This window comes from Mustela lutreola, chromosome 6, assembly GCF_030435805.1.
Source record: "Mustela lutreola isolate mMusLut2 chromosome 6, mMusLut2.pri, whole genome shotgun sequence".
Taxonomy (NCBI): domain Eukaryota; kingdom Metazoa; phylum Chordata; class Mammalia; order Carnivora; family Mustelidae; genus Mustela; species Mustela lutreola.
In genome coordinates this window covers 146,828,582-146,850,859 of record NC_081295.1, presented here as the reverse complement: position 1 = coordinate 146,850,859, position 22,278 = coordinate 146,828,582, and the positions used below count along the sequence as shown (strand labels likewise).

General features: G+C 57.3%; 1 protein-coding gene across 7 annotated transcripts in view; it reads right to left on the bottom strand.

The window, feature by feature from the left end:
- The window catches only part of JARID2 (jumonji and AT-rich interaction domain containing 2), a 257,486-nt gene that overhangs the window by 13,613 nt on the left and 221,595 nt on the right, over positions 1-22,278 (bottom strand). For 5 of the 7 annotated variants that reach the window (XM_059179390.1, XM_059179391.1, XM_059179388.1 and 2 more), the window contains 7 exons: positions 17,637-17,872; positions 13,747-13,809; positions 9,683-10,730; positions 6,224-6,726; positions 3,226-3,318; positions 349-467; positions 190-260 (listed from right to left, as the gene is read on the bottom strand). In XM_059179390.1, the coding sequence (XP_059035373.1) occupies positions 190-260; positions 349-467; positions 3,226-3,318; positions 6,224-6,726; positions 9,683-10,730; positions 13,747-13,809; positions 17,637-17,872 (2,133 nt within the window). The remainder of the gene's footprint in view (positions 1-189; positions 261-348; positions 468-3,225; positions 3,319-6,223; positions 6,727-9,682; positions 10,731-13,746; positions 13,810-17,636; positions 17,873-22,278) is intronic. The other 2 variants (XM_059179389.1, XM_059179394.1) reach the window with 1 other exon arrangement.

The window sequence follows — 22,278 nt, the reverse complement described above, 5'->3', positions numbered from 1 at the left end:
CCTGAGGGGAGCAGTTGGTTAAGTGTCTGATTCTTGGTTTCAGGTCAGGTCATTTCTCAGGGTTGTGGATCAAACCCCATGTCTGTGCTAGGCTCAGAGTACACTCGGGTTTCTCTCTCCCTCTCCCCATGCCCCCCACACTGCTCGCTCTCTTAAGAACAACAAAGACAGCAGCCACGTCAGGCTTACCAGGCACAGCACCGAGGTGACGCAGGATGGACCCTGTGTTATTGGGAAGGACGGTGAGGTTCCATCCATGCCTGTGAAGAAAAACAGGGGGCTGTCACAGGTGGGCAAGGAAGAACACCATCTGGTCCCCAAAATGCAGACCACAGTGTCCCCCATTACCTTGAAAACGGTTCTGACTTCCCCACCGGGAACCCGCTGCCGTGCGTGTTGGTGTCCACCTTGCCGCAGTGCACAGCCACGTGGCAGTCCTTCTCTTCCACTAACCTCCAGTACTCTTGCTGCGGGGAGAGGAGAGGCCCGGTGAGCAGCCCCGCTGTGCACACGCCGCAGGGATGCCCACGTGCCACAGAAGGGCCCGCTACACGACTGGCGCCGAGAGCCACAGGCAGAGCTCAGAGGAGGACAGCAAGGGTCAGATCCCCGCTGGGGCCTGTCCCACAGGACAAAGGATGGGCTCGAGCAGACTTTAGTATGCTGGGTTCCCAAGAGCAAAATGTGGAAGCAGCTGGAGTGCACGGCCGTCAAGGTGAAGGATCTTCTCACGCAGGCCACAACCCCAGCTGACCTGAAGGCCTCGTGCTGAGGGAAATGAGCCAATGGCAAAAGGACAAATGCTATGGGATCCCATGTACAGGGAGGCACGTGGCAGTGTCAGAGTCAGAGGGAAAACATGCAGGTGGCCGGGGACCAGGGGCCGGGAGGTCAGTGTTCAATGGGGAAGGAGATTCAGTTTGGGGAGATGAGAAATTCTGGAGATGGATGGTGGTGAGCGTTATATAACAACATCAATGCACTCAAAGTCACTCAACTGCATGCTCAGACATGGCAAAAATGGTGTTGGTATGCATTTTAACACAATTCATGAAGCCACTTAGAGGAGAGCTGGGGGAAAGCACTGGCAGGCAGGAAGAACAGACGTCCTGCCACCCTTGGACCGACCGACATGGTCTCCAGCCTCGGCATCTCGATAGACGCACACCTCACCCCCCTCACTCCCCACCACCAGGGCCCAACCCCTCGGCAGGCCGTCAGCCGGCTGCAGGCAGCATCACCAGCAGGGGAGACGACAGCCAGTCGGGTTCGAACTAGGCCAATGAACTCAGGTCAGTGCCGGGGACATCACACCGCCAGCTTTAAGCACCTACCAGGTGATAGTAACGAGCCGTATCCAGCCAGTCGGGGGTGCGGGGGGGTCAGGAACAAGTTTTGCTAACAGGTCAGTGGTGCTCAATGTCCCTTAGGCAACTCCCCAACGCAGAAGCATTTTGGCATTTTGTTTTCAATTTTCATTCCGGAAGCAGAACATCACCTTCCCTGATCTTGGCCAAGTCAGTGTAGCTGGAACCCCATTTAGAGGAGGAAGCTGAGCCAGTAAGCATAGGGCATCATGGAATATGGCCTTCAGCTCAGGCAGGTGCTACCGGATCTATGACACCATATAATGCCTCCAAAGAGGGGACCAGCTGCAGAGGCCAAAAGCCCCCAGAATAAATCCCACACTTAAGTGTCTGCGTTCCTTAAGCATATCTCCTTGAAGGAGAGGACTGTAGCCGCAGCCTGTGGGGGGGGGGTGGGCCCTGCTGCCCTGTGGGAGGAAGGGGACCCGCCACGGAGTTGATGACCACCAGCCAAGAAGGCCCGGCCCTCTCTGTAGGATCCAGAAGCCACATAGGCTCAGGCCGGAGGTCTGGATTTTCACAGACCCTCCCCTCCCACTGAGACGCCATGTTAAGTGCTGAACACCGAAGACAACGCAGGATGTTCAGAGAGCAGGAATAATCTGAGCAGGAGACAGAAGGAGCTGTGTGTCCTTCGTGCCATGCGCAGTAGCAAACCCTGCACCCTCGCAGGCTCCCACAGGGACCTGTGCTGGACAGCAGAGGCCTCTCTCTCCAGCTCAACCATTCACCCCAGAGGCTCCCAACCCATCTTTGCACATCTCTCCCAAAGATGCCACAAGTGCTCCGGAAGCAGCGGTGACACAGCCCCATGTGTCCCAGATTCAGGGCCCAGTGGACGTCATGGGTGACAGGAGGTGGCTTCGGTGGGGCCAGAGCTGAGGGACGGGCAGGGCGTCAAGCCAGTGTGGCATTCAAAGGCATCACCCACGTTACAGAGCTGGGGCGGCCAGTGCCCAGTGGCAGGGACCTAACACCTAAGGGAAGGACAACACTGAGCTTCCTAACTGGGAAGCCCGAGCAGTGGGGCAGCAGCCCCCACTCTGGGCTGTCGTGCGGCCACGTGGCTCCACATAGCCACAGCATGGGGACTGGCCGTCCTGCTCCAACCTAGCCCGTCCAGGAAGCAGGGCCCCTCGTGGCCAGCACAGGCATACCCAGAGAGCGGGCATACACTGGGCTCGATGACAGAGGAGGACATGGTCTGAACCCCGTCCACCCGCGGCAGCCCCAGCCCAGCCACAGGAGCCTGGCGTCCTCCCCTGACAGGCCCGACGGCTAGGCAGGGCCCGCCTCCACCGGCAGCGGGCCGTGCGCACCGAGCAGCGGGACCCCAGCTGGGGGACGTAAACAAACAGATCCAGTCCCTGTCCTGCCGTGGCGGCTCACCCAGAAACCCCCCCTAATTGGTCTGGGCACAGAAGTGCTCCCTGTCTTTCCAACCTCACACGAACTCAAAGACCGGAGTTGGCAGAAGCACAAAAATGGCAATCTGCCAATCCCATTAGACAAAAAATAGAGGAGAAAACGCACAACTGTGGTTTCCAGGGATTCCAAACATTCTCTTGCATAACAGACACACAGAGGACAGGGTGAGGAGCGGCCACCGAGCAGGGGACCGGACGCGCCTGGAGCTCGCCCCGACTGGGAGTCTCATGGCCCCGGGCAGGGCGGAGTCAGGGAGAAGCCTGGCAGGTGTGCCCCTTCCCTACAGTGTCCTCTGTCTCAGAGTGAGGGGAGAGACTCAGGTGCAGCCTGCCTGGACCCGGCAGCAGACCCTGATGACAGCCCTTGGGGCCCCTCCATCCGTCAGGCAGTGGGAGGCCTGGGGACCGGGTGTGCCCCCCCGGCAACTCACCTCGATTTCAGCAGGGGCGGGCTCCTTGCTGAAGCACATGTTCATGATATTTCTTGCTGTTCGATAAAAAGTCGTTAAAGAAACGGATCTTCCCTGAAAAAAAAAAAAAACAAAAACGAGCGTAAAACATAAGAAATTTAGCTAATCAGGTCATGATCTCAAGGTTCTGGGATCGAGCCCTGCGTTAGGCTCTCTTCTCAGCGGGGAGCCTGCTTCCCCCCACCCCGCCCCGACCCAGCTCTGCCTGCCTCTCTGCCTACTTGTGATCTCTGTCTCTCTGTCAAATAAATACATAGAATCTTTTAAAAAACAAGAAAAAGAAAAAAGAAACTTGGCCGAACCCCCACCCTGAACGAGGCCGCACTGCATCCCAGGGCCTCCCGGTGTGCCTGGGCCGCTCCCATCCCAAGCTGATGTGAGCAGAGAGGGCAGAAAAACCTGTGGCGACTGAAGGGGACGAAGGACCTGGCACCCTCACCACGCCAGCAGCGGGCAGACCCCTGAGCCAGCAGAAACGGGGGCTGCGCACCAGGCGGCCTCAGACAGGCGCCCACGTGACGCACAGGAGCACAGTTCGCTTTATGGGGAAGCAGGTACGACATGGGAAGGGGCCAGAAGGCCTCAGTTTACCCCACCTGAGGGGGCAGAGAGGAGACTGGCGGCATCCAGACGGGTTGGGCCTGGGAGAACTGTGGGGCATCCCCTAGCCCCCGTCAGGGAGGTGAGACGGCAGAATCACTCGGGTGGTTCTCTGCCACGGAAGCCACCGAGTGGAAAAGCAGCCAGTGCCGCCGGACACCTGGCCCCTGCCCTCGACCCAGAACAGGCAAGAGGACATGCTAGCTGCCGTCTCAGTCTGTGAGTCCCACCCCAGACCCCGCGCCCGCTGACCGCAGAGTAGAGGCGTCATCTCACAGAGGCCCACCCCGTGAGAGTCGTGCTCTGCTTGCCGCTTGACCGCAGGGGTGCTCTTTGGAGCACCGACTGTATACCAGGCCTGGTTCTGGGGGCCAGAGACAGAGCAGTGCTCACATGGACAAGGTCTCCAGTCTCTGGGGCACAGCTCTGGGGAGGCTGGCGAGGGCTGTGAGGAGTCAGGGGGCCGGAAGCCAACCGACAGAGTGGCAGGAGAGGGCGGCTTCTACCTGAGGTGGGCGGGGAAGGCTCCCCGCACGATTGGGCACTGGAGCACTCCACACAGAGAGACAGGTTTAGAATGGGTGGCAGATCCTTCCTGCCTTCAGAGGGACAATCAAAGCCGTCAGCACTGAAGTTCCGGCATCTGCTTCCGCTTTCCAGCATCGGGGTTCTGCCCAAAGAAAGTCCTTCCCTAAAATCCCAAACTGGTCTAGATACACTGTTCCCAACAAGGTAAGATCCTAACTACCAAGTGGGGCGTGACTTTACATCAACTAAAAAGCAGAGTGCCTGTGTTCGCGATCACACCTGCACGCAAGGTCAACACCCGCAGGGCCTGAAGGGGCTCCAGAACCAGGGGCTCCCCTCTAGCTCATGCGGGCGCGCCCATGGCTGCCAGTGACGTCACCACGGCCAGGCCACCACCGGACATTGGTGATGAACCCCAATATTATCAATGACAGGGCACGTTTCCAAAGAAACTATCAGGCTTGCCTCATTCTCACTGAACTGTCCTTCTTAAATAAAAAGTAACAAATAAAAAACTTTTCATTTCTCAGACTGGCCATTCCGTCCCTGGACTTAGCCGCATTAAATGAGAAGAGCTTCTCATGCACACAGCCAGGAAACGTCCAGAAAGTGCTCCTGAGTTTGTTCCAGCACCCTCTTCTCCCTCATCATGAAATATTTAACTTTCACAGAGACTGCTGGCAGCCACTCCCCAGCCCCAGGGTCCCTGAGGGGAAGCACCAGGGACTGGCAACTCGGAACCAGAGCAAAGGAGACAGAGTCCTGCTGGGTCTAGCAGGAGAAGTTTGGTGGAGTCCAGCACGGTCTGTCCCTCCACAGGAGCGGAGGACGAAAGCTGAGAAAGAAATGGCCGAAGGCAGCCAGAGCCATGACTTTCCATGCACTCTGAACCCACAGGTGAGTCAGCCTTCCCAGGCTTCCATATGGGAACCAGGCACTGGAAGACCCCCTCAATGCCACCCCCAGGGAGGGACAGGCCAGGGCCCGCTTTCAGGCCATGACAAGGACCTGAGCAGTGACAGGAGAGTGACGGAGGCTAACCCAAGGCAGGTTTGTCAGCTCAGCAGAAAACCATCACTCTGTATGTGGCTGCCAGGCTCGGGGCTGGTGGCTCGCTGGGCGAGGGCCTTCTCATGGGACGCTTCCCTCCCAGGAAGTCCACGCGGGGGTCCCTGGGGCAATTCAGCAGAGATCTCTGGTGAAGGTCACAGCTGGACCAGGTGTCCCGCTCACCCTGGCAGGCAGGTGGCCATGGGAGGGTCACAGGACTCTGCCTACCTCTGGGAGGAGGGGGCCTCTCAGGACAGCACACGCTGCACTGTGATCCGGAAACCCCTGTCTGCCAGGGACCTGCTGCGCCCCACCCCACCCCCCGCCCCAGGACTCAGCGGGGAGGTCTGTCCTCTTCGCTTCATCAGGAAGGACCAGGCAGAGCCCAGAACTGGCAAGCTGCTCAGAATGCAGGCAAGGCTGCTCAGAATGCAAGTGCTCCAAGCCCGGAGGGTCTGGCCCCCCGGACAGCTCCCACACCAGGCCAGGCTGGGTGCTCAGAAGGGGCAGGTCATGCCCGTGGGCGTCTGCCCCCAAGCTACCGAGTCCCCAGCGCCCGGGCACACACACACCTCATCTCATGCAAAGGAAATTAGAGGCTGGGCGCCGGCACGTGGCTCACCTGCGGTCACGGCTGGCGGGAAGCCGAGCCGTCGCCAGACGCCTTGGGCCTGCATCCGGCCCGCCCCCAGCACCCCCGCAGTCGGTGCAGGCTGCTCTCAGCTACAGGCAGCCACCAGAGCCCTGCACCCCGCCCCCGCCAGCCCTGCTGGGGGCCCACCTTGTATATGCACTTGTGGAAGTCACTTAGGACGCCCTTGTCCTCCTCCTCCTCTCGCGCCACTTCCTTTTCCTGAGCAAAGAGTCGCCGCCGGCCCGTCTTGAGCTGGGCCTGGCCCACCTCTTTGAGCTTGCTGCGGAAGCCGTTCCTGTGGGCCACGCCGTTGATGAGCCCGTTCTTGGGCTCGAAGCGGGGCAGGGGGTGGAACTTGTTGTAGTCGTGCTCCGTGTGGCCCTCGAGGGGCCCCTTCCGCTTCTCCAGGATCTCCTTCTCCATCAGCACCTCCTTCTCCAGCCGCCGGTGCTCCTCGGGGGACAGGGAGTCATAGGAGAGCAGGTACTGGCAGTAGGCTTCCTGGAGCTTGGCCAGCCGGTCCTGGGCAGTTTTGGGGATACGCAGCATGTCTGCTAGTTTGTTCCATTTTTTGAGGTCAGTCACTTGCTGCATGCCGCCCATCTCGTTAATCAGCCGGAAAAAGCAGGCCAGGTCGAGCTCGCAGCCTCCTGGGACGGTGAGGGACAAATCACAGGGACAGTCAGGGAAGAGCACGAGCACAAGCCCTTCTGCTTCCATCTGGTAAGTACGGGAACGCCACTACGTGCCACAGACACCACTAGGCACTGGGGTCAGAGCAGTGAACAGAATCCCTGGGCCTCAGGGAGACGAGTCTACAGGGACAGACAAGAACAGTCTGGGGCGCCATGGAGGTCACACTGCTGGCAGAGGGGCTGCGGCGCTGCGGGGTCTGCAGGCTCAGGTGGGACACTTGGGCAAGGTGTCCCCAGGGGGCTGACGTGTAAGCAAAGGCCTGAACGGAAGGAGAGGAGAGGGGGCCCTGCGGATCTGTGGGGAGGAGCTTTCCAGCGCCCCTCAGCAGGGGCAGCACGTACGCTGCATGCCCCCCCCCCGCACCCCACACACACCCCAGGAGGCGGGGCAACCAGTTTTGGAGCAGGGGCTCATCACCCAAGGGCAGGGCCTAGGCTGTCACACCTTGAGGGACCTGCGTCCCAATGTCACCCACACCAGCTGTGAGGTCAAAAAGCAGACACGGGTAGCAGGCACTGTCTGTACCCAGCACGCACACACACACACTAACTGGTTTTCAATCCCAGTGGATTTCCAGGGCCAGAGGCAGTACCTGAGAGGGATAGAGCTGTCTGTCTGTCCCTCCATTCTGGTCACCCCGTGCTCCGAGAGACCGCCCATTTCAAAAGCTAGCGTCCACCACCCCCTGGATCAAATCACAGAACCGTCTAGATGCACGTCCAAACCAAATATACTTGAGTGTTCACAGAGGAACTGTCTACACAGGGGCTAGGAAAGCAACCTCCCACCAGACAAAAGAGGAGAAACGAAATCTTCCAGAATAAGCAGCCCCTAGCTGTTAGAAGATACATCCCTAACAAAATGCTAGGTGAGAAAAGTAAAGCTTGAGTTTTAGGTCACTGAAAGGCAGGAACGGATTTCTACCCAGAGTGAAAGAAGCCCGAACTCTTGTAGAACAGCAGCCCAGTGCAGGACGGCCCGGGCATCACGGGGTCCCTGGGGGAACAGGTCTCCCAACCCCACAGAAGACCAGGAGATGGGAGTGCAGCAGCCTGGATGCCAAGGAGCTCTGCCTGGTGAGAGGCTGGACACAGAGAAAGCCTGCCATGCCCATGGCCAGGAGCGGCCAAAGGCCAAGCTCCCCTCCCCGCTCCAGGTGTCCAGCTCAAACCAGGCAGAGTGGAGGCCAGCAGCACCCTGTGGACTCGCAGCAGTGGAGCAGGAAGTGAGCCACTGCAGCCGGCCACAGAGACTCACATCACAGATCAGAAAGGAGGCACCCTATACTCCTCTATTTTCCTCTTTGGAGATCATCAGAACCCCAGAGCACCTGAAAATGCACACACTACATGGAAAGGCATCGTTTTGTGGACTCCTCGCCTGTTCTGACTGGCCCATTTGCAGGGCCACCACACCATCCCGTGCAAAGTGGCTCCCGCACCCCCTGCTCCCAGGGGCTGATGGAGGAAGAGCAGATTCTGCAAAGTTGCTGCACACCATGGAGTCCCTTGCTCTGTGGGGAGGCCAAGCTCAGACCCAGGGCCCAAGGACTCTACAGTGACAGGCTGGCCTGGCCTGGACAGGCTGACCCCTTCCACAGATGGTGACAAGGCTCCACACTTGTGGGCAGTAGCAAAGCGTGCAAACGCACACACCATGGGGACACGTCTGCTTGGTCTTGGGCTATGGGAAGGAATCGGGCTTAAGAGAAACCTACTCTGAGGTTACTGGCCATCATTATGACATCACCTGTCCCTCAGTCCTCAACACGGTGAGTGGGGGGACTCCCACTACAGGGGGGGACGGGGAGGGTCCTCTGAGCACGCCCAGGGCATAGCCCACACCAAAGGCTCACATCTGCTCAGCCTGTCCCCACAGCCTGAGCCGTCTGCTGACGGCGTGCCATCCCTGAGCACAGACCCCAAACCAAGGATTTCTCCAAATTAAGTGATTTCTGCTCAGACACCTGCTGAGACAACAATCAGACCCCACCTCGCAGGGAGCCCGAGCTTCCTGCCAACTCCTGACACGTGGATGGATGAAACTGGCTCTTCTCGCTGCCACTACAAACTCGGGACCTCCAAAATGGAGGCAGCCACGTGCCCTGTTCCACAGGCCTGGAGCAGAAAGAGAGGTTGTGCGGGTCCCTCCCCGGCTGTCTCCAGAGGGGGCCCCCACCCAGCAGACCCAGCTCATCCCACACAGAGCGAAATGAATCCTCGAGGAGCGAACAGCAGCAGGGGCGGGGCAGGGCGGGGTGGGGCAGGTGACGGGAGCCTAGGAGGGCCTGTACAGGGGCTCTGCCTGCGGCCAGGGCCCCCACATCTGCCGGGATGCTCACACACACAGGGGGGTCCCCGAAATGAGCTCTGCAGTGGTCCCCAATCTCAAGAGAAACTTAAACCATCCCCTGATCTGTGGTCTCTGAAAGGGCCCCGCTGGTCACCAGAGAAAGTGACGGGCAAGGAAAACCCTACCAAGGAGGACACAGAGAGAAAGTGGGCTGGCCTGTGTCACCCACGCCTTCGGGCGTTCAGACCCTACCTCCTGGCGCCCCAGGAGAGGACTGTATTTGGAGACAGGGCCTTGGAAGAGGAGAAGAGGGTAAAATGAAGTATCTTGGATGTGGCCCCCCCACCCCCCCAGGGAGAGCACCTAACCCACCGATGACCTGAGCAAGTGAAGACCAGGATAAGCCTATGAGCAAAGCCCACGTGAGGACATGGGGCAGACGCCAGCAAGCACAGGCCAAGGCCAGCCGGGCTCCAGAGGATCCACGCTGCCCAGGGCTGGGCTCTACCACCCAACTTCCCGTGTGGAGGGGGAGGCCCCTGCCCGCAGCACTGGGGCCCTGGGGCGAGCTCCGTTCCCTGCCACCCCCCGCCCCGTCCCAGCCCCCGGGGGGCTCACCTATGAGCGGGAGCTCGTCCATGGTGATGCCCTGAGATCTGAGGTGCTTCTTGATGCAGGCCAGCCGCTGCACGTTGGGGCCCCAGCGCCGGCCCAGCTTGTGGATGTGCTGAATCTGCGTCACGAACCGCATCTCGTCGTTGAGCTTGCACTCGGGCCGCCAGTCCGGAGGGGGGATCACCCTGCACATGCCGTACTTCTCCACCTGAGCGCGGACCGACTCGATGTAGACGAGTGGGTCGTGGAACTCCTTGGCGGACGGCCTGAGCACGGGGATCTCGTCCATGGCCGCCCAGCCGGCCCGGCCGCCCCCCTTGTCGGGCTTGGCCGCCGCCTCGTGCGGCTTGTGCAAGGGCTCCGTTTGCGAGGTAGAACGATTTTCACAGGAGGCGCCATCTGTCTTGCCGTGTGCTTGTCTGCCTGGCGCGCTCTTGCCAGCCGTGGCCCGCTTCGGCCGGTTCCTTTCCAGACTCCGCTCGGGCACCTCCTTCTTCACATGCCCGTGCAGCAGAGCCTTCTCCGCGGGGGCTGGCGCCGCGGGGGCCGCCGCCACCTTTCTGCCAGGGGCTTCGACAGCGCCCGCCGTCCCTTTCATCTTCTTGGGCGGGGACTGCGGCTTCTCAGCCTGCTGTGCCTCTTCCAGTCTCCTCTTGGAGTTCCGCAGCCCCTCCCTCAGCTGCCGCCCCCCCACCTCCTTAGTGCATGACTTTGGGTTCAACCTGCCACTGACCTTGAGGCCATTGACGGCGTGCCCGGTGGACTTGGACGCCCCCCCGAGGGATAGCACCTGTTTGCGGGTTTTTGCATTGCTACTTTCAGTTTTCCCTGAGATTGTGTGGTTGACAGCGGAACTGGGCTTGTGGTGATTGGGTTTGGTTTCCTTGACCAGTTCTCTCTTGGCTTTGGTGTATGTGACAGTCCCCTTCGTCACCGTTGCAGTGTACTTCACAGTTTTGGACGGTGAAGGTCTGACTTCGCGCATCTTTTTGGCACTGGTTGCACTTGTACCCAGAGATGACATTCGAGTGACTCCATTTACCTTCGAAACCTGGAGGCAGCAGGAGAAGCAGAGGGAGGAACAGGAGATGGTGAATTAGTACCTTCCGAGAGGGCGACCGCTCCCTGTGGGGAACCCAACAGAGCGGGCCGCAGAGGCAACCCGGGGCTCTCGACAGAGGCACACCATGGACACGGCCAGAAATGTGAGGCTGATGGCCTCACGCTTTCGAGGTCTTTAGACCAACGTGCCCATTCTCCCACACAAAAACACGGTGCCCGCCCGCATGCCCGCAGCATGGCTTCCTGAGGGATTTAACAATCCCACTAAGTGCTTTTCCAGAAAACCCACGTTTCACGATGATGACCTGTCCACTTGCCAGCCATCACCTGTCACAGGTTAAGGACATGGAGAGCAGCAAGTTGCTGAGCCCATTTAGGGACACATGCGTGTTCTCTCTCTCACACACACACACACACACACACACCCTGTTCCAAGAAAAGACGTGCCTGCCATTCTGTGTGCTCCACAGAACAGCATGCTCTGCCCACAGAATTTTTAAATCTAGGTGCTAAAAAAGGGAAGGAAACCAAAATACCATACAGAGAAAAGAACCAGCACACTCATGTGGCCCGGCTCCCATGAGGGTCACAGGCAGGCCGTGGTCGTGCAGACAGGGCCCCATGGAGCAGAAATGTGCCCCATCTCTCCAGCCAAGCAGAGGACACCTGCCTGCCCTCTCCTGCATGGACAGTTCTGGGTTCTGACCCCCGACAAGCTCCATATTCAGTTCTATGGGAATCGCAGGAGCCAGCAGCCTCTGTGCGCAGCCTGGATGCAGCAGTAATCCTGGGACCCGTAAAAATCACCCTTGTTTATATAAAGCAAAACCAGAGAGGGACAGGTGGACACCGGAAACACATTCCTTTTGAAAGATGAGGAAGAGCCCAGCCCGGAGCTGCTGTGGGGGAGGCGGTTTGGGACCCGTCCCGGCTCTGCCTGCCAGTGGCCTCTGATACTCATTTGCATCTTGGGCTTCAAGTTCTCATCAACAACAGGAGTTCCAAACACAGACTCCAACGTACCATAGGTACCACCACCTCCAAAAGGCCGACTAAAAATTACCCAATACCCAGAAGACAGAACCGCCACGGCCACCTCCTCGCATACCAATAACCCCTACGAGGAGGGGCTGCGCCCCCCAAGGGGAAGTGGACCAACCAGCCGTAGTCACACACTAGATAGGTCCTGCCAAGCTGAGACGTGCGGCTCCCTCGGGCCCCGCAGCTGCCCTGGCAGAGGAGCCAGGTTCCCTGGGACGCGGCCTGAGTCCCAGGGACCTCTGCCCTGAGCCCCGTCCCAGCCCAAGAAACGCACTTCACCCACACGGAACAAAACAAAAACAAAACCACAAGCTTCCCGTCGGGACCCAAACCAGTGCTGTCAGAACCCGCTGGAGCGTTTGTCCCGAAAACAGACCACAGGGCCCCACACCCAGGGATTCTCATCCACCAGGTCTGTGATGGGGCCCGAGAACTCCAATTTCTAACGAGGTCCTGGGTAATGCGGAGGTTGATTCAGGGACATACTTGGCCATACTTGGCCATACTTGGAGAACAAGGAAGTGAACTACCAGTAGTAGGAGACTTTAAAGACAGAGAAGGAAGCGTATTTCTTTATATGCCACAGATCACACACAGTCCAATCGATCAAAGCCCTCCTTGGTATGAGGCTGTGTTCCATAAGCCAGCCGCAGGGCATCTAGGGAGTCAGGTTTCCAGTGAGCCAATCTGGACACCATGAGGGGCTGGGCCCCACCGGGGACAGCAAAGGGCAGACCCCAGGGAGTTACAGCCACGGCCACCACTGCTCACCGCCCCCCCCCTACAGAGAAGCAGGACCGACCAGATCTGGGGCGCAGAGATCTGGAATAAAGAACAGGAAATTAAAACACACAAAACTAGCTGCCTGGCAATAATAAGTGAGAAATACATTGATACAACCTGGGGGTAAGGAAATTTGAGGACCAATTTCCCACAGTGAGTACCACTGATCTGGAACAGGAGGGAAAAAGCCAAACACAAAGATCTCTATTTTTTTTCCCCAAATGCTTCCATTAACTAAACACATACCGTTTAGAAAAACAAAAACAGCGAAATCCTGCTGTGGCTTAGAGAGACTTTTCCATCAAGACACAGGCCTCAGGGACCCAGAATCTTCAAAGCGGACTTTGCCTTTCGGCCTTTGGTCTTTGCTTAACCACGGAGAGGACAGCCCCTTCCAGGTCTTCACGCAGCCCCAACAGTGCGGCTCCCACAGCCTAACCCCCCACTGCGGATGCTGATCTGCTCAGCAAGGGTGGGAGCCCCAGCGGGCTCAGAGTTCCCCTAATGCTTCCGGCCCCAGCCCCGCCCCACCCCGCCTCCCAGAGCACCTGCGGGAGACTCGAGAGCCAGAGAGGGGAGCTCTCTGACTCCACCTCAAAGAGTAGTGCAGTGGCCCTCAGGCCATCCCTCTGTCCTGTGGGCACCTGATGACGTCTCCTGGCACATTAGGGGAAGGTCAATGCTCTGCATTTCCTGCACAGCAGAATCTACACAAGTATCATGCCACCTTCAGTGGGAAAAAGAATCCCCTTCGTTACCTATTTCTGTCAACTTGAGTACCAGTGGTCACTCCCAGGATGTGCAGCCAACTGCCCAGATCTACCAGAAGGAGGAGTTACTCAATTCCTTTCCTTCCTCTCTGTCCTTACAGTCCTCCTCGAGAGCGGCTGGCTATCCAAATCCTATACGTGTGCATCCACATCACGGCATCTCCCTCGGGACTCATCAGAACAATGAACTTGATGTTGAGAAATAAGTTAGGGAGCCTGGAAAGAGCACACTTCGTGAACTGAATTCCTTCTTCCCAGACCCAACGGCCCACCCAGTGTGCTATGCCTGCCAGCAGAGGCCACGATCCAGCTCACAAGTTGGCCCAACCCAGGAAGCCATCTGTCCGTCCCACCCACAGGGCCACATGTCTTAAGATAGGGACCAAACGGGACCAGAGACCTAGGACCCACCTGTCTGCACACGCACGTGCCTCCTCCTTGGCCTGTCCTTGTCTTCAGGGGTCCAGCACTCAACTGTTACCAAAGAAAACAAAGGGAAGGCGGAGGGTGCCATCTGGTCACTGAGGGTTTCTCCCCCACCCACCACTTTATCAAGAAGCAGTGAGCCAGCGAGCACTGAGTTTCAACTTAACAACACGCCCAGGTCACTCAGACACGACACAGTGCAGTGGGTCTGACGTCACTGGTGCGGGCCCTGGGAAGTCCTTGCCCAGAGCACGTGAGAGGTCACCTAATCCACTGAGGACTAATGACGGTGTGTGTGTGACAGAACCCTCCGCATGCAAGCATTCACCTGAAAAACCCTCCCAAGTCTCTCCTCCACTCAGTTCTGGCTGGGTTTTTGGTCTTTGCCTCCCACTGCCCCACAACCCGCCCAGCTGTGCAGGAGGCCGGGTGGGGACGGGGGGGGGGGGGGTAGGGGCGGACGACGATGACATCTGCAGCCTCTTCGCCCACCACCACCCACTGGTCACCTGTAGCGGGGGTTCCCCCAGGCACAAGGCCAGGAGGCAGCTCCAGGCTGAGAGGCTTGCTTCCCAAGCAGAAATCCCACAGCGGGCTCCAGTCTCCCACCAGAGGGAGCTGCTGAGTCGGGAGCCTGGGCCCATTCTGGCCCTAAAGAACTGGGGATGGTGCCGGAGGGAGGGAGGGATGCTCAGGAGAAACATCTGCTGGCTGGGCAGAGCCCACTTGAACTTCAAAACCTGGACTGAAAACGAAAGAACCTGAGGTGAACAGAACTGCACCAGACAGGCAGTGAGTTCCGGGAGGGCAGGCCTGCTGGTGCAGCAGACCCTCTGCATAAGAGAAGCAGTAAGACCCAAACTCAGGAGCACAGGACAGAAAGGAGAGGCTGGATTTGGGCAGGAGCCCCTAACCCTCTGACAGCACCTGCTCCCACTCCAGGCAACGGAGTCACAAACAGCACGCCACCAACACACACGAGACCACGTACAGGCCCGACCTGGCAAGCAGCCTGGTGAAAACCCCAAACAGAGTCCGGAGAGTGCAGCTGATCTCCTGACCTTTTTTCTCTCTGGACGTTGCTATTTCATTTTCCACAACTTAAAGAACAACAACAACAAAGACTACTCCCAATTCTTGGATCAGAGTTTAAACCTCCTCTTCGAATCCTTGAGGCCAAGACAGTTTCGGCGACCTGTACACAGCTTATTATGTGAGCCCGGAGCTCGGCAGACCTTCCCGCCAAGCGCGTCGCCGGCCAAGCATATCGCCGGCCCTCACCGTGTGGCTCGGCCTCAGTGCCACATGGAAGCACAGGAAGGTGACTGCGTCTGCTGCAGCCTGACAACCCACTTCTGGGCTCACTGGACACACAAACCTCTGCACCAGGAAGGACGACCTCCTCGGGATGCTCTTGGAAACCAACGTTTCAGAATCTGCTCCCGGGGCCTAAAGCCATTGTCTTACCATCCAGAGTGTGTTATGGTCACTTAGTGAATTAACACTGAAGGGGCAGGTTAAGGCAGTAAAGACGGAGGCATCGTGGATTCCTCTGACACCGAGCCCATGTCCACATTCTCCTGCCACTGGACCGACAGCCCCAGGGCGGCCCACACGTGTGACGGGCACAGCATCGCCGCTCTCGTAAGGGTGCGAGGCTCAGAAGCTTGGGCTCTCGGGAAGCACGGACGGCCGGGGGCACATGGCGTCACGCAAGGTAACGGGCAAAAGGCTCTTACAGTAAAGATAGCAAGTGATCAGTGCGTCCAAGCGCGTCAGTGCCAACAGGGTGAAGCCCCTTCTGGGCAGCACCCCCTTGACACTGTACCCCCTGCGGCCCACCACCCTGAATACCGTCCATGTTCATCCTTCTGTCTCAGGCAGACCCGGGTAAGTTAATCCTATGATCTGAAGTTAAAAATCAGCATGTCCTCTGGCCCATCTTTTATGCGGTGAAGGAGGAAAGACTGGATCCCAGTCATCTCCATCAGGCGGTTACAAAGGAATCTGCGATGTAGCTTTATGGACCTCATTTTCTCTGTCTTTAAATAACGGGATTCAGTGGTTTCCAAATTGTCCTTCCGTTTCCCCAATCTCGCCGACAGGGGAGTGGGCGTGACTGCCTCCAAGTGAACAACAGCGGCCAAGAGGTTCAGGTATCTGAAGGTCGTGGTCAGCACCAAGTGAGAGGGGAGCCCTGGGCAGGCCCTTCTGGGGTGAGGAGACAGGGGAGGAGGGGAGGGAGGAGGAAAGCCCTGCGCAGGGCATGGGGACAGCCGGCCTGTGAAGATGGTTCCCTGAACAAAAGCCCATGAGCCAGGCTCCTGCAGGTGCTCAGGGACGGAAGCTGCCCTGCGAGGGTAACCCCAGGTTTCTCCTCTGACTCCAGCTGCAGCGTATGTGCAACGGGCCACACATGCATGCCAGGGAGCACAGGGCAGAAGGGTGCCCCCACCCCCCACCTCTTCCCTCCAGCTGTGTGATGCCTCATGGTCAGTTACACAGGGACATCCTGAGCCGAGGGGCCTATGCTGACAGCCGAGAGGGGGCAAGGTTTGAAAGATGCCACACGTACTTGCTCAATCTCAAGATACCAGCGCAAAGGATGAAACGGTGGTACGTGAGGAGCCTGGGAACGAAAACAGGATTCTCGCCCTATTCACCCACCCCCCGAGCCAAATCACCCATGAAGGCAAAGATTAACACTAATAACGAACGCGGAGACACACGCACACTCCCACGTACACACACACGAATACACGGCAAGAATACGCGTGTCTAGGAGAGATCGCCCCACGTATCGTCAGAACAAGAAAGGCCAGACGGAAAGAAAAGATGCACAGAGGCAAAGACCCGTGTCCCCGCCATCCCTTCGTCATTCTAGAACACTGCCACGCAGGAACTCTCCTCCATCCTCACCCTGACTCCATCTTTTAGATTACAGTCTCTGGTCCATTCTGGAGAAAAGGTTAACTCTGGCTCATAAATGCCCGTGAGGAGAGCTCATCTGCGCTCCCCACAGCTTCCTGACCTCAAAATGCAGTGAGGAAGGAGCAGCGGGGACAGGAGAAATGCCACCGACCCCGGGGACACAGCCGTTCCAAAGCGGGCCTCCAGACACCTGCCTGTCTCCCAAGCCAGCCTCCCGAGGCCCTGAGAAATCCCCGTCCGAGGCCGGGAACACCAGCAGTGGCAGAGCCCGAGGCTGTTCTTGGGAGGTTCCCAATAGGATCTGTGTCGTCTGCTACGACTCTGCAGTGGGGACAGCGGGAGGCGGGCTAGAGAGCTGTGCAGCCGTGCTCTGTGGACCCTGAGGGGCAGACCATGTGTCCCCCACTGCTCCCCAGCACAGGGGAGCAGCTCAGCAGCGCATGCCCAGGTACGTCCTCTGCGCCTCAGTCCCAGAAGAGACACTAACTTTTCACACGAAGAACAGAGCAGTCGTCCAAGGCTGTCCCTGGATAGCACTCCAGCCGGCAGGCCTGCTGTCCAGGTGTAGCTTCTCTAGGCTCACCCTGACAGGACTCTGACTCATCTGGTGCCCGAGACACGGGGGTGGGAGAGAGGTAATGCAGAGGGCAGGCTCCCCAAACCATCGCCAACACACAGGACCCCGGGCGTGCTCCAGGGCTGACGTGAACACACCCCAAGACCAGCTCACGGATGTGCACAAACCCCTCCATGCAAAGGTGAGGTTTCCGTCCCCATCCTACCTCTGACCGCCACCCTTCTGCGGCCGGAGCCCTCTCAGTACAGATCTCCTGAGGCTCTGACTCACAGGCCCCCTTTGGTTAGCTGGTGACATGGGGAAATGGTACCTGGCAGACAGTCACCGGTGTGGTGGGGGTCACCCGTGCAGCGGGGCCGGGCTTTACCTGTTTCCGTAAGTCCTGAGCCGACCGATGCAGAGGGGGGTGGTGGTGGTTAGCAGCGAGCCCCTTGGCCGAGGAGCCCGTGGATGGGGCCGCTGGTGGGTGGGCCGCTGAGGCCTGTTCCCTCCGGCTGTCAGCCCGGTGATCGCTGTGCTTCTCCTTCCCGGGAGTGGCCTCTTTGCTTTTGTGTTTTTGAACAGGTTCTTTCTCCCGTGTTGACCTGCTGGAACCATTGAAAACTAGAAAGGAAGGAGAGAGAACGAGGTCACTACAGCAGAGACTGTAACCACCAAGCGCCAAGGCCCCGATGTCAAAGGGAAAGAGAACATGGCCCGTGAATCCCATCCATGCTCGAGAGCGACCCCAAGTCAAAACACCCCTCACCTGTCCCCACAACACAAAAGCCGGGAATAATCCCAGGCCCCGAGACAAAAACCATTCAAGGCACAGCCAAAGAATTACTTGCTGGCGTAGAAATGCTAGAAAATCTATTTTTAAAAATCTCTACTGAAGTAAACCAAAACCCAGCCGCCCTCGGAGTATCAACATCACTCCTTAAACAAAAAGAAACTCAAACGAAGAAACAAACACCAACGGTCCCATCCTGAGTCCTGAGAACAGGACGGCCCCGCACATGGAGAGACGGAGGCTGGAGGAAGACCGTGTATCCTCTGACACACACGCCGGGAGACGGACGGTCTGCCCACACATGCGGGTCAGGGACACAGCTGCTGCACCTGCCCCATGGGTGACCAGAGGGAAGAGTGTGTCGGAGCTGAAGCTGGACCTGTTTCTGTTCCAGAAGCGGTCACAGTCGACAGGTCACGCTGCTCCCCACAAACCAGGGTCACAATCAACAGGTCATGTTGCTCTCCACAAACCAGGGTCAGGGTCACAGCCGACAGGTCATGTTGCTCCCCACAGAATCCAAAGGGCCCACGAGGACATGAGCATCAGGCCCATGTTACAGATGAAGCCAACAGAACGGGGCAGAGAAGGGGTATGCTTGGCAGAGGCCCAACCCCTCCCCGACCCCTGATGCCACCCACCGAGCCAATTTAGAAGAGGACGGCACTGTGCTTGGCTTTTTATAGGAAACTCCAATTTGGTTACTATTCAGAGTTCCCTCTGCGTTACCACTGGAGCTGACGATTACAGACCGTGGGTATGGCCCCTCTGCACGGCACCCCTGAGCCTTTCCCATCTGTTCCCCCCACAGCACAGGTCTCCCCTCACACCATCCCGGGGGGGTGGCTGCCTTCTTTGGGGGAAGGACAAAGGCAGGACAGACAAGGAAGCTACAGCGAGCCCTGGCACCTGTCCCTTCAGAAAGGGTCCCAGTGCATCTCCTGATGAGGGGGAGCCTTACAGATCACGGCGTCCACTGCCCTCGAGTACCTCTTCTCCAGCCCACATCTACGCGGAAGGGGCTATGCAGAAGTCACTTCCTGCTGGCATGAAGAAGCCACACGCCCTGCCACCCCCGGGCCCCATTCCGAGAGCTCAAAACCAACGAAGCCTGTGTCTTCTGAGGACGGCTGCCTGCACGCTGCGTGCCCAGAGCTCCCTAAACCTTCTCTTTCACCTCCGCTGTGTCCTTTAAAGGCCTGCGATGCCTGAGAGGTTGCAAATATTTTCCTCTTCTCTGTCATGCGCTTTCCCTCTGTTGTGAGGCTAAATCTGCTAACCCATTTTTGTTTTTTGAAGTTTGTCTTCACGTTTATGCTTCGAAAGCCCGCCCATATTTCCAAATGCTAAGAGAGCCGCCCACGTCTCCTCCCGATTGCTTCCTGATCCCAGTGCTAACAAAGACGGTCTTGAGGCCCCTTGTCATGACCCGGCAAACCACAGAACAGAGAATGACCGTTGCCCATGCCCAGACTGGCTGTGAACTTCCGTCTCGAAAGTTCCTCCCTGCATCAGTGACTACCTCTTCTACACAGAGTTTCAATCCCTCAGCTGAAGACCCCCAACATCACCAATCCGGTGTGTGCTCCCACACTGCGGGAGGTTCTACGGGACACTCAGTCACAGGGAAAGTGCAGGGCTGTGAGCGGTGTAAGCACAGAGCCCGTCAGTCCCACCCAAGCTGGGAGTGTCTGTACTTACTTTCAAGACAAATTAAAAGCAGCATCTGTAAGAAGCCCTACTTCAGTGTGATTAAGCTAAGGAACATGAATCTGGGCAATTCTTGACCACTTGCCCATTTCCTAGAGCCATGAACACAGCTTCTTTCCTGGAACAGCATGGGAAGCTGGCTTGTTTAGGGGTTCTGTTTTTTTGTTTTTTAAATCTCAAATATTCTATACCCCTCCGTGCTTTGTCACGGCTCCTAAGAAAGTCGCAGTTCTGCAATTACTTCCCTTCGTTCGGTTAAAAAGATGTGCTTCGACGGCTCTGTCCTTGTTGGTAACACTGTGCTGGACAACAGCTCAATTCCCAGCATGGCCCTCTGCAGCCCAGCAAGTCTATCTGCCCCACGGTGCTCTCTGTAGAATGGGGAGGATGCATGTCCCCTGCATGGAGCTTTGGGAAGCCTCATCAGTGCCTGTTCAGAAGGATCAGCTCAGGTGACTAAGGAAGGAGTCAGACCATGTGGCAAACCCTCCTTTGGCTTTCTGTCCTCCCTGCCCAGAGCAGTGTGAAGAAGGGCTTCCATACAGACAAGTGGCTGCCTTGGGCAGACCTCGGTTTCATGGAAGAAAGACATGGGGCTGGTGCCCAGCCAGCTTAATGAGCAACTTGACCCTCAGGGGACCCGGGGACCCTTTCAGGGGATTCCCTAGGTCAAAACTATTTTTGTAATTATACTAAGACCCTCATCTGCCCTTCTCACTGTGTTGAGCTCAGGAATGGTACAAAAAGAAGGTAGATTAGCATCAGAGAAATGCTGATCAAAACCACCATAAGACACCAACCACTTCACATCCACTAGAATGGCCTCCTCCAAGGACAGATAACGGGGAGTGTTGCTGAGGACTCAGAAATTCTACCCCTCATTCCCTGCTGGTGGGGATGTGGGATGTTGCAGCCACATTGGAAAATGGGCCAAAAGTTCCTCTAAAAGTGGAAGAGTTACTGTATGACCCAGCAATTCTACTCCCTGGTATGGACACAAGAGAAATAAAATGTCCACACTGAGGTGCCCCACTCTCGGTTGTGACTCACGTCATGACCGCAGGATCCTGAGATGGAACCCTGCCTCAGGCTCTCTGTTGAGTGAGTTCCCTCCGGGGGTACCTGGGTGGCTCAGTTGATTAAGCGTCTGCCTTTGGTTCAGGTCAAGATCCCAGGGTCCTGGGATGGAGCCCCGTGTCCTGTGTCCTGCTCTCTGCTCAGCAGGGAGCCTGCTTCCCCCTCCCCCTCGTCCCTTCCTGCAGCTTGTGCTCTCTCACTCTCTTACTCACTCTCTCTCAAATAAATAAAATCTTTAAAAAGATTCTGTCTGCCCCTCCCCCACTCATGCACCCATACTCTTTAAAGTCAATACATCTTTAAAGCTACATCTCCACGTAAAAACTTGTGTGTAAATGTTCAAGGCAGAATTAATAATAACTAAAAACTGGGGGGAAACAAAGGTTTCATCAACTGGTATTTAGAGAAACGGAACAGGATATTGTCCATCCCAAACAAGGAATCGAGCGCTTGCATGTGCGCTGGCGTGAAGGGTCTAGAAGGCGACTACGGTAAGTGAAAGGAGTGAACGACAGAAGGTCCCGTCTGGTAGGAGCCCGTTCCCATGCAAGGACCAGAACAGGCTGATACAGGGAGCTGGGGGACCCATGAATGCTGGTCAGCGGGTTGGGACGTTTCAGGAAACTGGGAATGACTGCTGATGGGAACAAGGTGGACAGGACACGAACTGCCACCAAAGCGGAGTGTGGGGACGGCTGCACAATTCAATGCACAAACGAACTACTGAACGGCATGCTGAGATGCATCCTAGGATTCGGGACTCATGGACAGTTGTATCTCAACACAACTACTGTTTTTTAAAAGGGGGGGGCTGGGGGGCCTCAGTCATTAAGCATCTAACTCTTGATTACGGCTCAGGTCATGATCCCAGGGTGGGGAGATGGAGCCCCCCCAAGCAGCGCGCTCGCACTGGGCTCCAGGCTGGGCCGCGGAGCCTGCTTAATGTTCTCCCTCTCCCTCTGCCCTCCCACCCCCGCGTGGTCACATGCTCTCTCCTGAAAACTACTGAGAACCGAAACCAGCGGGCAAAACACAAATAAAACACTCCTACGGACTGACTACATCATCACCAGTTCCTAGCAGTCAGCAAGAAGGCAGGCAGGCAAGAGGAGCCGGCTCTCACCTCGGGAGTGATGAGCAGCACAAATTGTTACAGGTACAAAATCCCAACCCTTGGGTGTCCGTACTTTGTGTGACAAAATGGCACATGCCCATGAAGCACTCCTCCTGCGTATCAAAGGAGCTCATTTCCAGGAAAAGGCCAACCCGTTGCGATGGCTGAGGGTGAAAAGCTAGCCGTTTGCACGGAATGCTATTTTCACCGGGAAGAAGGACTGACGTAGTGATTTGTCCACCGTTTTATTGTGGAAAGTAACAAAAAACATTGGCTGCCAGGAACAGAATTTACTTCAGGCAAAAGTCACAGTCATGGAAAAGCTTTCTCTGCCAC